This window comes from Neomonachus schauinslandi, chromosome 4 (assembly GCF_002201575.2).
Source record: "Neomonachus schauinslandi chromosome 4, ASM220157v2, whole genome shotgun sequence".
NCBI classification, from domain to species: domain Eukaryota; kingdom Metazoa; phylum Chordata; class Mammalia; order Carnivora; family Phocidae; genus Neomonachus; species Neomonachus schauinslandi.
This window is the reverse complement of record NC_058406.1, coordinates 14,763,452-14,776,573: the sequence shown is the minus strand read 5'-3', so window position 1 is coordinate 14,776,573 and position 13,122 is coordinate 14,763,452. Positions and strand designations below refer to the sequence as shown.

The 13,122-nt window shown below is 40.6% G+C and overlaps 1 protein-coding gene across 6 annotated transcripts in view; it reads left to right on the top strand.

Moving 5' to 3' along the window:
* The window catches only part of EIF4G3 (eukaryotic translation initiation factor 4 gamma 3), a 339,888-nt gene that overhangs the window by 304,755 nt on the left and 22,011 nt on the right, over window positions 1-13,122 (top strand). For all 6 annotated transcript variants that reach the window (XM_044914402.1, XM_021684099.2, XM_044914405.1 and 3 more), the window contains 3 exons: window positions 1,081-1,199; window positions 6,812-6,984; window positions 12,813-12,938. In XM_044914402.1, coding sequence (XP_044770337.1) covers window positions 1,081-1,199; window positions 6,812-6,984; window positions 12,813-12,938 — 418 coding nt within the window. The remainder of the gene's footprint in view (window positions 1-1,080; window positions 1,200-6,811; window positions 6,985-12,812; window positions 12,939-13,122) is intronic.

The window sequence follows — 13,122 nt, the reverse complement described above, 5'->3', positions numbered from 1 at the left end:
GATAAATACAGATTTTCAAAAAGGTACTAGATGTCATGATGATGATGATGATGATGGCAACAATGAAAAATAGATTAAAGGTAGTTTTTTGCATTCTTAAAATCTTGAATCTGAAGTGATACTGGTTGTTTATAACATTTTTATAGCTTCCAAATTTGTTTCAGTATTTAAATTATGTTTCCTAACTGTAGTATCTAAATGGATTCAAAGACAAATTGAAATGTCTTCTCCCAACTCTAGACTTCAGGTCTTTTAGCTTTGGGACATGTGGCTTTCTTATCTATGGTAGGTATTTGGGGAACATAACAAGATAGGGCATGAAAATATCATGTGTGCGGTAAATAATATAGCACAGCTGCTCTCTGCATGTTTATGTTTATTGTCTGGGTCATTCGTTTATTCACTACATGCACACTGACCACCTAATGAATTGTGGGCACAGGATCTCCCTCTCAGCCTTCAGTCATATACAAGTACAAACTGAGAAAAATGCTATGGAGGAGAGGAGCGGAGTTCTAAGAGAGTACTTAACAAAGAACTATCTAGAATTGACACAGAGATATGTCAGGGAAGGCTTCCCTCAGGTCTGATGGCCAGTAGGATTTAAATAGGTTTATAGGGAGGAATGGGTATGGAGCAGAGAGAAAGAGTATTCCATCCAGGAGGAGCACCATGAGCAAAGTAATAATAAGTAGGTAGAACCATGGCATGTTCAAGCAACTGCCAAAGGCCAATGTGGTTAGAGTTCTGTGCATGATTGTGCAAGCTTCATGTGCTCTTCGTCATTGAAGCAGTGGAGAAGAATCAAAGTGCAGAAAGGAACAAAAAGGCTTTAATTATAAAAGTTTACCGTATCCCTATATTCTTTTAATTGTAGAATATGAAGTTACTTGGTGTGTATATCTATGCTACAATAAACATTTCTCTTTTCTGCTTTTAGATGTCTTGCCTTGTCAAATTTGTATCTAATGCTTTTATGGAAAACTCAATGTAACAACACATAAATATTGTCAACCATAATCCCACCATTTTAATGATAATTTTTGACATTTTTACTTTCACTTTTTTAAACCTCACTAGTAATGAAACCAGAAATTCCAGCAACATCAGCTCCTGACAAGCCAGCATTGTCAGAATTGGAGATGGAGAAGAAGTCCAAATCTATCATTGATGAATTTCTACACATTAATGATTTTAAGGTAAACAAAATTAAAAAAAAAAAGGGCAACAACACAGAAAGCCCCGTAACAGATACAGTAACTAGGCTGTGGTCTAAGTCACTTGTCACTAAGACTTAGAGTGAGTAATCCAAGTCCCACACAGTTCAGTTTGCACAACTCTGATGCACTCTTGCCAACTATTCTCTTTTAAATTGATAATGGAGTTCCCAGGATCACATGGCACGAAGGGAGAATGGCCACCAGTCCATCCCCACTGTGGGATAACCACATTGACTTTGATACTCATGAACAAAAAACAACACATCACCATTATTAGGAATTCCTGTCTCCCTATATATTGCCTCTCATGATCTTTACAATCATTTTATTATCATTCTTGTATTAACTTTGAAGTATGGCTGATGTTACTTTATATTTATTTCCTAAGTAGAAAACTGAGGCACCCAAGAGTCAGCACTGTGTCAGGGTCAGACAGCCTAAGTGAAACATTCAAGACCCAGCTTTGAATCTGCCATTCTTTAGCCCTAGCCTTCTCTTTGATCTTCGTTTTAAGATGGTAGTGAATAAGATAGACATAATGCCTGACTTCATGAGCCCTATAGTCTCGTGGCAGAGACAGATCATAAAGACTTAACTCCACAGATTAAGTATTTAAATTGTAGTTATAATAAATGACAGTAGACCTATGGGTCTTAGGAAGATCATATAACAGTACCTAGTTTAGGGATCTGGAGTCAGCAGAGGCTTATCTGTTAAATTATTTGTCAGATATATTAACTATTTTTGCTTTGGCATTATATTAAAAATTCTTTCAAGTTTACTTGTTCTTTCAAGTGTAGTCATTATCTGCTTTCTCTACTTAACAGTCACCTTGATTAACTATAGCCCAGCCTTCCAAAACCCTCAGGCCTCTGAAATTGTCCAAAATTGAGAAGAAGTACTAAGAAATTTTGATGATGAGCCAGGTAGTTGGAGAGGATATACTCTGTCAGTGACCCTATGATGAACTGGAGACATAGGGAAAAAAAGACCTTAATAACACCTAAGTGCAACAGGAGGGCTGTCTGAAAAATCAGCCCTAGGCCTGGCCTGCAGGATTGAAGAAGCAGAGTCAGATGGAAGTCAGAGGACTCAGGAATTTCTTTTTTTTTTTTTTTTTTAAGATTTTATTTATCTGACAGAGAGAGGGAGAGAAAGAAAGCACATGCAGGGGGAGCGGCAGGGAGAGGGAGAAGCAGGCTTCCCACTGAGCAGAGAGCCTGATGTGGGGTTTGGTCCCAGGACCCCAGGATCATGACCCGAGCCAAAGGCAGATGCTTAACCAGCTGAGCCACTCAGGCGCCCAAGGACTCAGGAATTTCACTGTACAATGTACAAGGCAGCTCTGCTGTACAGTGATGATAAGAACCAGGTAATATTGTCAGACATAGTGAGGGCTTACTATGTGCTAGGTGTGCTGTTCTACATATTTTATATGTATTAGTTCATTTAATCCTCAGGAGGATCATCCTCCTGATCATCCCCCCAATAATAATAATATTATTATTATAATAGCCATTTTTATAGATAAGGAAACTGAGAGGCAAAGATGTAAAATAACTCGCTCTGGGCCATGCTGCTGATAAGTAGCCTACTCAGGATTTAAAATTAGTTTTCTAGGGGCGCCTGGGTGGCTCAGTTGGTTAAACGTCTGCCTTCCCCTCGGGTCATGATCCCAGGGTCCTGGGATCGAGTTCTGCATCAGGCTCCCTGCTTAGCCTGCTTCTCCCTCTCCCTCTGCCTGCCGCTCCCCCTGCTTGTGGTCTCTTTCCCGCTAATAAATAAATAAAATCTTTTAAAAAATAAATAAATAAATAAAAATAAAAAGTAAAATTAGCTTTCTAGGGGCGCCTGGCTGGCTCAGTCAGTAGAGCATGTGACTCATGGTCTCAGGCTCATGAGTTCGAGCCCCACATTGGGAATAAAGATTACTTAAGAAAATAAAAATGGGGCACCTAGCTGGCTCAGTCGGGAGAGCATGCAACTCTTGATCTCAGGGTTGTTGTAGGTTTGAGGCCCACGTTAGGTGTAAAGATTACTTAAAATATTTTTTTAAAAATAATAAAATTAGGCTTGTAGTTTCAGAGCATAGATTATATCTTATTACCTTTAGTGTATTAGTATGTTGTGCTAAAGGCTTACAGAGCACATCCTAAGAAAGAGGTTTTTCTAGCATCTTAGTAGGGGCTATTATTATTTAAAAATTGTGGTGCCTGGGTGGCTCAGTTGGTTAAGCATCCAACTCTTGATTTTGGCTCAGGTCATGATCTCATGGTTCTGAGATTGATCTTAGCGGGGAGTCTGCTTGAGGATTCTCTCTCCTCTTCCCTCTGCCCCTCCCCCAGCTCGTATTCTGTCTCTCTCTCTCAAATAAAAAAATAAATTTTAAAAAATAATAATACAAATTAATATTTATTGAGCCTTTGTTTTGTGTTCGGCAGTGTGCCCAGTCCTTTTCTTATGTATATTCCTCACAGTAACTCTATGACAAGAAGTTAAGACTGAAAGATTGTTACACTCCTAAACTCACATAGTAGTAAGTAGCAGAGCCGGGATTCAAACCTATTCATCTAACTCTACACCCTGTGTTTTTAGCCTCTGTGATATATAGTCATTGAGTACCTAAAATGTGCCCAGCCACATTTTGGGAAGACTGCCTGGATATTCTGTAGTATATATAATGAACAACATAGTCTACTTCTGTGGGTCATTTGTGGAACTTACCTTCTAATGGGAGATATAGAGCTGCCCTAAAGATAGCTAATAAATAAACAAGAAATACAAAAAGAAAAATAATGTTTCAGTGCAGAGAAGTAAAACTAGGTGATATGATAGCCAGTGATTGGGCAGTCACAGAGACCATGGGAGGTGTCCTTTCAGCTGAGTACTGAAAGAAGTAAGAGTCAAACCATGGGAAAATCAGGGAAAGGGCAAGATTATGAATTGCTGAGACATTAAAAGTACCATGATAAAGGGGTGCCTAGCTGGCTCAGTCAGTAGAGCAATGTGACCCTTGATATTGGGGTTGTAAGTTCGAGCCCCACGTTGGGTGTAGAGATGACTTAAAAATAAAATCTTTTTTTTAAAAGTACAGTGATCTAGTTAGTTGACCCTGTATGCAGATCCAGTGAATAAATTCCCACTGGAAGACACTTAATCACTTCATGGAGCACCTGGCTGGCTCAGTCGAGAGAGCATGAGACTCTTGATCTCGGGTCGTGAGTTCGAGCCTCATGTTGGCTGTAGAGATTACTTAAAAATAAAATCTTTTTAAAAAAATGAAGACATTTAATCAATTCAGGTTAAATACTAAAGATAATGTGCATTCATTTCCATGCTCTCCTGAAAAAGCATTATAATGATGATGGACTTTAAAATGAGGAACTCATGGGCGCCTGGGTGGCTCAGACGGTTAAGCGTCTGCCTTCGGCTCAGGTCATGATCCCAGGGTCCTGGGATCAAGTCCCGCATCGGGCTCCCTGCTCCTTGGGAGCCTGCTTCTCCCTCTGCTTCTCTCTCTCTCTCTCTGTCTCTCATGAATAAATAAATAAAATCTTTAAAAAAAATAAATAAAATAAAAAAATAAAATGAGGAACTCACAAGGGTAAGGACCATAGGGAATAGACAGCAGCAACATTCTGGAAGTTAGAAATTAGAAGGATGGGTGGTCATTTACTCAATAGGCTATGAATGTGCATAAGGTGCACATGGGGCTGAAAAAGGAAGGATTGATTGGTTAAAAGTGTATTTAAGACAGTTTTACGTGACACCTGGGCCGAATGTTTCCAAAAATATCAATGTCATAAAAAGAAGGGAAGGAAAGGACTGATCTAGATTAAAGTAGTCTAAAGAGACATCATGCACCCTGACATGTGATGTTGGGTTTTTCGTTGTATCCTAGAACAACAACAAAAAGCTATATTGGACATTTGGGGACAATTGTGGACATTTTGAATATATACTATATATATATATATATATCAGATAACATTATTTTTATTTTTATTTTTTAAAGATTTTATTTCTTTGACAGAGAGACACAGCAAGAGAGGAAACACAAGCAGGGGGAGTGGGAGAGGGAGGGAGAAGCAGTCTTCCCGCTGAGCAGGGAGCCCGATGCGGGCGGGGTTCAATCCCAGGACCCTGGGATCATGACCTGAGCCGAAGGCAGATGCTTAACGACTGAGCCACCCAAGTGCCCTCAGATAGCATTTTTTTTAAAGATTTATTTATTTTACACTTGATCTTAGCCAAAAGGCCGAGAAGCGATAAAAGATTTATTTATTTTAAAGCAAGCAAGCCTGAGTAGGGGCAGAGGGAGAGAATCTCAAGAAGACTCCCTGCTGAGTGTGGAGCCGGATGCAGGGCTCCATCTCTCTCGACCCATGAGATTGTGACCTGAGCTGAAATCACAAGTCTGATGCTTAACCGACTGAGCCACCCAGGCCCCCCCATCAGACAGTATTTTTATTGACATTATATGGATATTAAAATCCTTATATATATGTAAAGAGAACTAACAATTGATGAATCACAATTGAAGTGAAGCTATATATGTGTACATTGTACTCTTCAGTTTCTCTGTAGTTTGAAAGTGTTTTAAATAAAAAGTGGATGTGGGGGAGGTATGAAATAAAATAGCAGAGGGGAAATAAAGCAGTGGTGAGAAACCTAGATGTGCCTTCCTCCCTTCCTCAGTCCGGAGGCTGCCCTTCTCACTTGTATCTTCCCCCTCAGAAGAGCTACTCTCTTCAGAGGTTTCAACCAAAGCATTTTGGATTCAGAGTTGAGTAGCTGAGGGCAGGGAGGCGCACACTGCTGTGTTGGTGATTCAGCAACCCTGGCTTCCAGGCTTCAAAGACACCAACCTAGCCAGATCACCCTGTGGTAAGGACCATTTCACAAGCCCCACACCCCAAGAACTTCCTAAAAGGTTTTAGTACTTAAGCTAACCTTAATTCCTAGGAAGGAAGACCTTCACTGAAGATTTTGCAAACATTAACATACCCAAACAGAATTATCTCAGTTGCCACATTGAATCGTTTGACTCATGATATTGAATCTGTTTCATAATATGCCATTTTCAGTTTTTTAAATGAGTGTAACACAGGTAAACATTTTTAGAAAAATACATTTTTGATTCTGGTTCTTTGAGTAATCTGTGGTGAAATTGTTAACCTAAATACATTAACCTTGTAAAGATCCTCTATTCTTTTGTTTTTAAATATGACTAATATTGCCCATATCAGCCTGCAATTTACCGAGCTATATTAATATTTAAAAAAAAATTTGGGGACGCCTGGGTGGCTCAGTTGGTTAAGCGTCTGCCTTCGGCTCAGGTCATGATCCCAGGGTCCTGGGATCGAGTCCCACATTGGGCTCCCTGCTCCACGGGGAGCCTGCTTCTCCCTCTGCCTCTGCCTCTCTCTCTCTCTCTCATGAATTAAAAAAAAAAAAAAAAAGTGAAAACTATCTTGTTTGTGGAGCTTTCTACTCACTTTGTCATAAGTGTAAGATTTTAAACACTTATTTTAACACTCTGGTAATGGGATCCAGGTTTTAGAGTAAGCTTTTATTTGCTGTTTGAACAGGAAGCCATGCAGTGTGTGGAAGAGCTGAATGCCCAGGGCCTGCTACATGTGTTTGTGAGAATGGGAGTGGAGTCCACCCTGGAAAGGAGCCAGATCACCAGGGATCACATGGGCCAATTACTCTATCAGCTGGTGCAGTCAGAAAAACTCAGCAAACAGGACATTTTCAAAGGGTCAGTATCCTCCTCAAGAGTGGTATTCAGTTCCTAGGCTCTTGAGTAGTGGTTAATTTTAAAAGTACATATATTTTTAAGTATTTGTTTTCATAGAGTAAAATTATGTCCAGTATAATGTGTTGATGTATAATATTTTGATAGTATGTTGGTGGATATGATGGCATTTGGTGTATATTGTGCTAGGGCATAAAGTTTATCTCTTGGTTTCCTAAATTTTGTTAGACCTGTATTACTGTGTAAGTAAGGTAGCAGAGACCCCTTAACCTCGGGGAAACTCAGGCCCTCACCAGCCCATTTACATGGAAACCCTGCATGTTCTTTGAGGAAAAAGCTCTTTTTGTGTGAGGAAAATTCTGGATAATCTACTTAAACCTAAAAGCCTTATCCTTTCAATAAACTGTGGTTATGGGTGCCTGGGTGGCTCAGTCGTTAAGCGTCTGCCTTCAGCTCAGGTCGTGATCTCAGGGTCCTGGGATCCAGCCCCGCATAGGGCTCCCCACTCCGTGAGAAGCCTGCTTCTCCCTCTCCCACTCCCCCTGCTTGTGTTTCCTCTCTTGCTGTGTCTCTCTCTGTCAAATAAATAAATAAAAATCTTAAAATAGGGGTGCCTGGGTGGCTCAGTCATTAAGCGTCTGCCTTCGGCTCAGGTCATGATCTCAGGGTCCTGGGATCAAACCCCGCATCGGGCTCCCTGCTCCACGGGAAGCCTGCTTCTCCCTCTCCCTCTGCCTCTGCTTGTGTTCCCTCTCTCGCTGTCTCTCTCTGTCAAATAAATAAATAAAACCTTTAAAAAAAAAAAAATCTTAAAGTGAACTGTGGTTATTTTGGCCAATGAATGCTTGTCTGTCCACTCTAGCCTCCTAGAAGGAGGTTAACTCCAAATTGTTAATGATTTAATCTGTTCCAGATTGGTTTCATTATGATTCTTGTTGATGGCTGCTTTGATGAAGTCTGGCTGTCACTAGTGTTGTATACTCATCAGATCAGGTTCTGATATGTTTGTGGTCATCACATGTGCATGGATTGGATTCTTTTCTGTACAGCCTAGAATCTTACCCAGGCTTAGGTTCTGAAATCAATGTTTAAGGCAAAAATTTCGTTTTAGGAGCCATGTTGTGCAAATGTAAACATAGAAACACACCCACCATTACCAGGTGCCCATTCTCTAATCAATCAGGAACTAAGACCTCCTGAAGGCTGGACATCAGATTCACATCTCACATTTCATCCTCAGCGTATACGTTCATTGGGTAGAATGGCAGTAAGAATTCTGCATTATTTATTTTTCTCTTTATAAATCATTTTGGCCAAGCTCATTGTACATTCTTGTAAATTAAATGCACATGTGATGAAATGCCACTGTATGTCTTTCAGATATGGTCAACCCTTAGAATAAGGTAACCATTAAATGCCAAAGTTGAATGTATTTAGGAATAATTACTCATTTGATTTTGTGAGGAATGATGACAGTGTCTTCAAGGTCTTAGAAAATATATACTTGCCCCTAGGATGATTAATAAGCTGTCTTTCAGCAATAAGGTAGTTTGTGATGAATTCAGTGAATGACTAGATTAAGGCCATCTACCTTAGTAAGTAGTTACCTTAGTAAGAAACTGTGGCTAAAGTTGCTATGACTCTTGGCCTTTAAGACTTAGATGGTTTCCCAGTTTCAAAAAGAGAAACCAGTTCACTCCAATAACCAGCCAGTGTAAATAGAGCAAATGAGAGTATATGAGCCCTCACAAATAAATTTTCTGTGCCTACCAACTTGAAATTACAATGTCAAGCCCTGCAAACTACAGCTGAGGTCACGATTATATTAATTTATAAATATTTGCTTCTTTATCATCTATTATGATGTATTCACCAGAAAATTTTGTAAATGAGAATGCTGGATTACTGTTTACCCTTTCTGTCTTTCTTCAAACTATACTCTTAAGTTTATTTGTATCTAGAAAGACCCCAGGAAGTGGGGTCTAGCTTCATTGCTTCATTGAACTTGTGAGGTGCTAGCTTGATTTCTAGACTATCTCCAGATGTTGGTATTTCCCTTTGGGGGATTCCTTGAGGAGAAAGTGTCATACCCAGACATCCTGTCTACACTTTCATTGGTGGTGCTGTTGCTGCTGCAGCTGCTGGCAGTACAACCACCACCTTTTATTTATACTGCAAATGGGATTAACATTTCTGTGTCTCAGTAGCTACTTCATCTTCCTCTATCCCTACTTCCTTCTGCAGCTAGAGATAATGCAGTGACTCCAGACCTCGCTTTTGTTACTTTGTTAGACCTAACCAGGTCATCCTTAGGCTAAGATCCCTATGAAGACCCTGTTCCTTCCTAAATGGAGAGGCCCAGCAGTTTTTTCTAAGATGGACACAAAGTGATAGCCACTTGTCATTACCCACCGAGAGCTTTCTTGCAAAAAGATCAAGAGTTTCCCATTTACTTCTAAAGCCCAAATTATAAATAGTTCATACTGTCCAGAGAGGCCATTTCATTTGAGCCACGGAAATACCCTGAGTGTTTGTCTCTTCAGTCCCAATATCCAAAGACCTCTGTCTTTACATAGCGTTGTGGGCAAACATCTAAGGTCAGCTTCCTAGGATGCTGCTACCCCTTAGATGCTAATTTCTAAGCAGTTGTTTTTTTTGTTTTGTTTTGTTTTTTATTTTTTAAAGATTTATTTATTTGAGAGCAAGAGAGAAAGAATGAGAGAGAGAACATGAGAGGGGGTAGGGTCAGAGGGAGAAGCAGACTCCCTGCTGAGCAGGGAGCCCGATGCGGGACTCGATCCCGGGACTCCGGAATCATGACCTGAGCCAAAGGCAGTCACCCAACCAGCTGAGCCACCCAGGCGCCCATTGTTTTGTTTTGTTTTTTAAAGATTTTATTTATTTGAGAGAGAGCACAAGCGGGTAAGGAGCAGAGGGAGAAGCAGACTCCAGCGGGGTGAGGGGCAGAGAGAGAAGAAGAAGCAGACTCTCCGCTGAGCAGGGAGCCAGACGCGGATCATGACCTGAGCTGAAGGCAGACGCTTAACTGAGTGAGCCACCCAGGCTCCCCTTCTGAGCAGTTGTTAAAGCTATTTCTGCCCAGCTCCCCAAGCCAGAGATGGTGAAAGGTAGAAGGCCTCCCTGTTTACTGGGCCCTGATCAGCCAACTATTAATCTGCCATTTCTTCTCCAGAACCCTTCAAAGCATGCGCTGCTACTGAATTCTAATACTAGACAGAAGTTTCAAATAGGCTCAGTGTGTCACATTGTTTACTAGATAGTTCATCAACTCCAAGCATAATTGTTGCCGCGTATGAAACAGAATCCCCATGGGGCGCCTAGGTGGCTCAGTTGGTTAAGAATCTGACTCTTGGTTTCTGCTCAGGTCATGATCTCAGGGTCGTGGGATTGAGCCCTGCATTGGGCTCCACTCTCAGTATGGAGTCTGCTTGAGATTCTCTCTCTCCCCCTCTCCCTCTGCCCTTCCCCCTGCTCGTGCTGTAGCTCACTCATGCCGCGAGCTCGCTCTCTCTCAAATAAATTAATCTCCAAAAAAAAAAAAAATAGGGCGCCTGGGTGTCTCAGTCATTAAGCATATGTCTTCGGTTCAAGTCATGATCCCAGGGTCCTGGGATCAAGCCCCGCGTCGGGCTCCCTGCTCTTCGGGAAGCCTGCTTCTCCCTCTCCCACTCCCCCTGCTTGTGTTCCCTCTCTCACTGTGTCTCTCTCTGTCAAATAAATAAAATCTTTAAAAAAAAAAAACTCTTCTTTGTAGTGATCCTCTGAATATGATACTAAAGTGTAAGAAGCTTTCATCTTCATTTATTTCTTCCTTTTACCTGTAATTAGATTCTTTTATGACCAGTCATAATAATACTTGACCTGTCTGATTTTTAGATGTCCTCCCTGTCTCTCTCTTGTTTATCTATATCAAGATATATTTTTAATTATCACAATGGAAATTGTAGGAGATGCTGCTGATAATACCATTTCCAATTATGAAAGATTGCTTTGCCTTTTCAGCAAATTTCTGATCAGAACTTCAGTGAACTAAAAAAATTTTTTTACTTTTAACCATGTACCCCTTTCATTAAATTTTAGATAGGAACTCATATATAAAGTAAGTAAAAGTAGAGCCTCCTTAGTTGAGATGGAGGGAGGGATGCCTAAAGTCCCACCTGTGGACTTCACCAAAGTTTAGTCCATTGGGTGTAACGGTCACTATGTACCAAGAAGCAAGGGTATGGTATAGCTCTGTTTCATTCATTCAGCCAGCAGAAAATGTGTATTATACAAGGCATTGTTGCAAGCTATGTAATAGGCCAAAGACATAAAGATAATTACCTAGGAGCATTTGTACACCATGTGTTTTTCTTTAAGAAATGTACAAAATGATTTAGGAACTGTAAGTCTGAAAAGAAATAAGCCTCTTACAAGCTTGTTCTATAGAAACCCTATGTTGGGCGCCTGGGCGGCTCAGTTGTTAAATGTCTGCCTTCGGCTCAGGTCATGGTCCCAGCCCCGCATCGGGCTCCCTGCTCAGCGGGAAGCCTGCTTCTCCCTCTCCCACTCTCTCTGCTTGTGTTCCCTCTCTCGCTGTGTCTCTCTCTCTCTGTCAAATAAATAAATAAATAAAATCTTAAAAAAAAAAAAAAAGAAACCCTATGTTCAGGGGTGCCTGGGTGGCTCGGGGTTCTGGGATCGAGCCCTGCATTGGGCTCCCTGCTCAGCGGGAAGCCTGCTTCTCCCTCTCCCACTCCCCCTGCTTGTGTTCCCTCTCTCGCTGTGTCGCTCTCTGTCAAATAAATAAGTTCTTAAAAAAAAAAAGAGAACAAAACCCTGTGTTCAGCAATATGGGTTTGACCAATGATTGTGTTCTGCAGACTGTCTCATGATGAGCTGACTAATCAAGAAATAGAAAACAAAGACAAGAATATGGGTATTTTCTAGTTGTAATATGAGATGAAAACCACAGATCTGCTGAGAGACCTGGGCCGCTATAGTTGTCTCATGGGCTCATTAAATAGCTTAATCTATGCCACTAAGCATAGAACATGAATTGACATTATAGGATGATTAGCCCAGAAATCGTGGAGTCCAGCCAGATTATGTTCCATCAGTGGCATATTAACTGAGCTTAAAGTGTGCACATAATGAGAGGAATAGTCAAGTTAATCTGTTGTACAGCAAGTAGATGTCAAATCATTATGAGCTGTGAGGCCAGAAAGTTGGTATCAAGGATTCAGGAAGCCCAGAGTTAAGTAATGTCACAGAGCTACAAACTGTTTTGAAATGGCACCTTCACAAAGGTAACCCTGCCTTGTAGTGGTATCTCTTTTTAAGTGAGAATTTTCAGTGATGTGTAGACCTCTGTGGTAGGTACACAGAATGGCGTACTCTAGCTAAAAACTGAACTACAGTGAAAAAGCACACATTTTCTGTGTGCAGAGATCTGGAAGGCTGTGAAGACAAATACACCTGCCCCTGCCCTAACACTCATTCATCCCTTTCTTTACAATTACATGTATGTCCTTTTAATTATGTGTATGTCTCATTTACAAATTTACTTTTGTTTTTGTCCCTTTTAATATGCTATATATGGGACTAACAAAGTCTTGAATTATGTTTTTATACTTCTAAATGAATAGCTGTGATTTTTCACCCTAAAAATAAGCTCTTGAGAACAAGAATTTATCAGTTACTTTATGCCTAGCATAGTATCTAACATAGTAGGTGCTTTAATAGATATTTGTTGACTGATTTTTGGTCTCTTTATTTAATCTTAACTTTTGAATTACATTTGTGTGAATTTTTCTCTTGTTCTTTTTCAGTTTTTCAGAAACACTGGAATTGGCAGATGACATGGCTATTGATATTCCCCACATTTGGTTGTACCTTGCTGAACTGGTGACCCCCATGTTAAAAGAAGGCGGAATCTCCATGAGAGAACTTCTCATGTAAGTTGTACTTTTTATTTTTGTGTGTGTGTGTGTGTGTGTAGCAAGCTAAACTGATGCCAAACTTACCAGCTAACTCTAGCGTAGTGCTGTTCCCTTGGTCCCTTTGGAGGCTCTTGGATGTAGCCTGTGACTCTTTACAACTTCTCATTTTAGGGGATTAAGAAGTACAAACTGTTAGAAA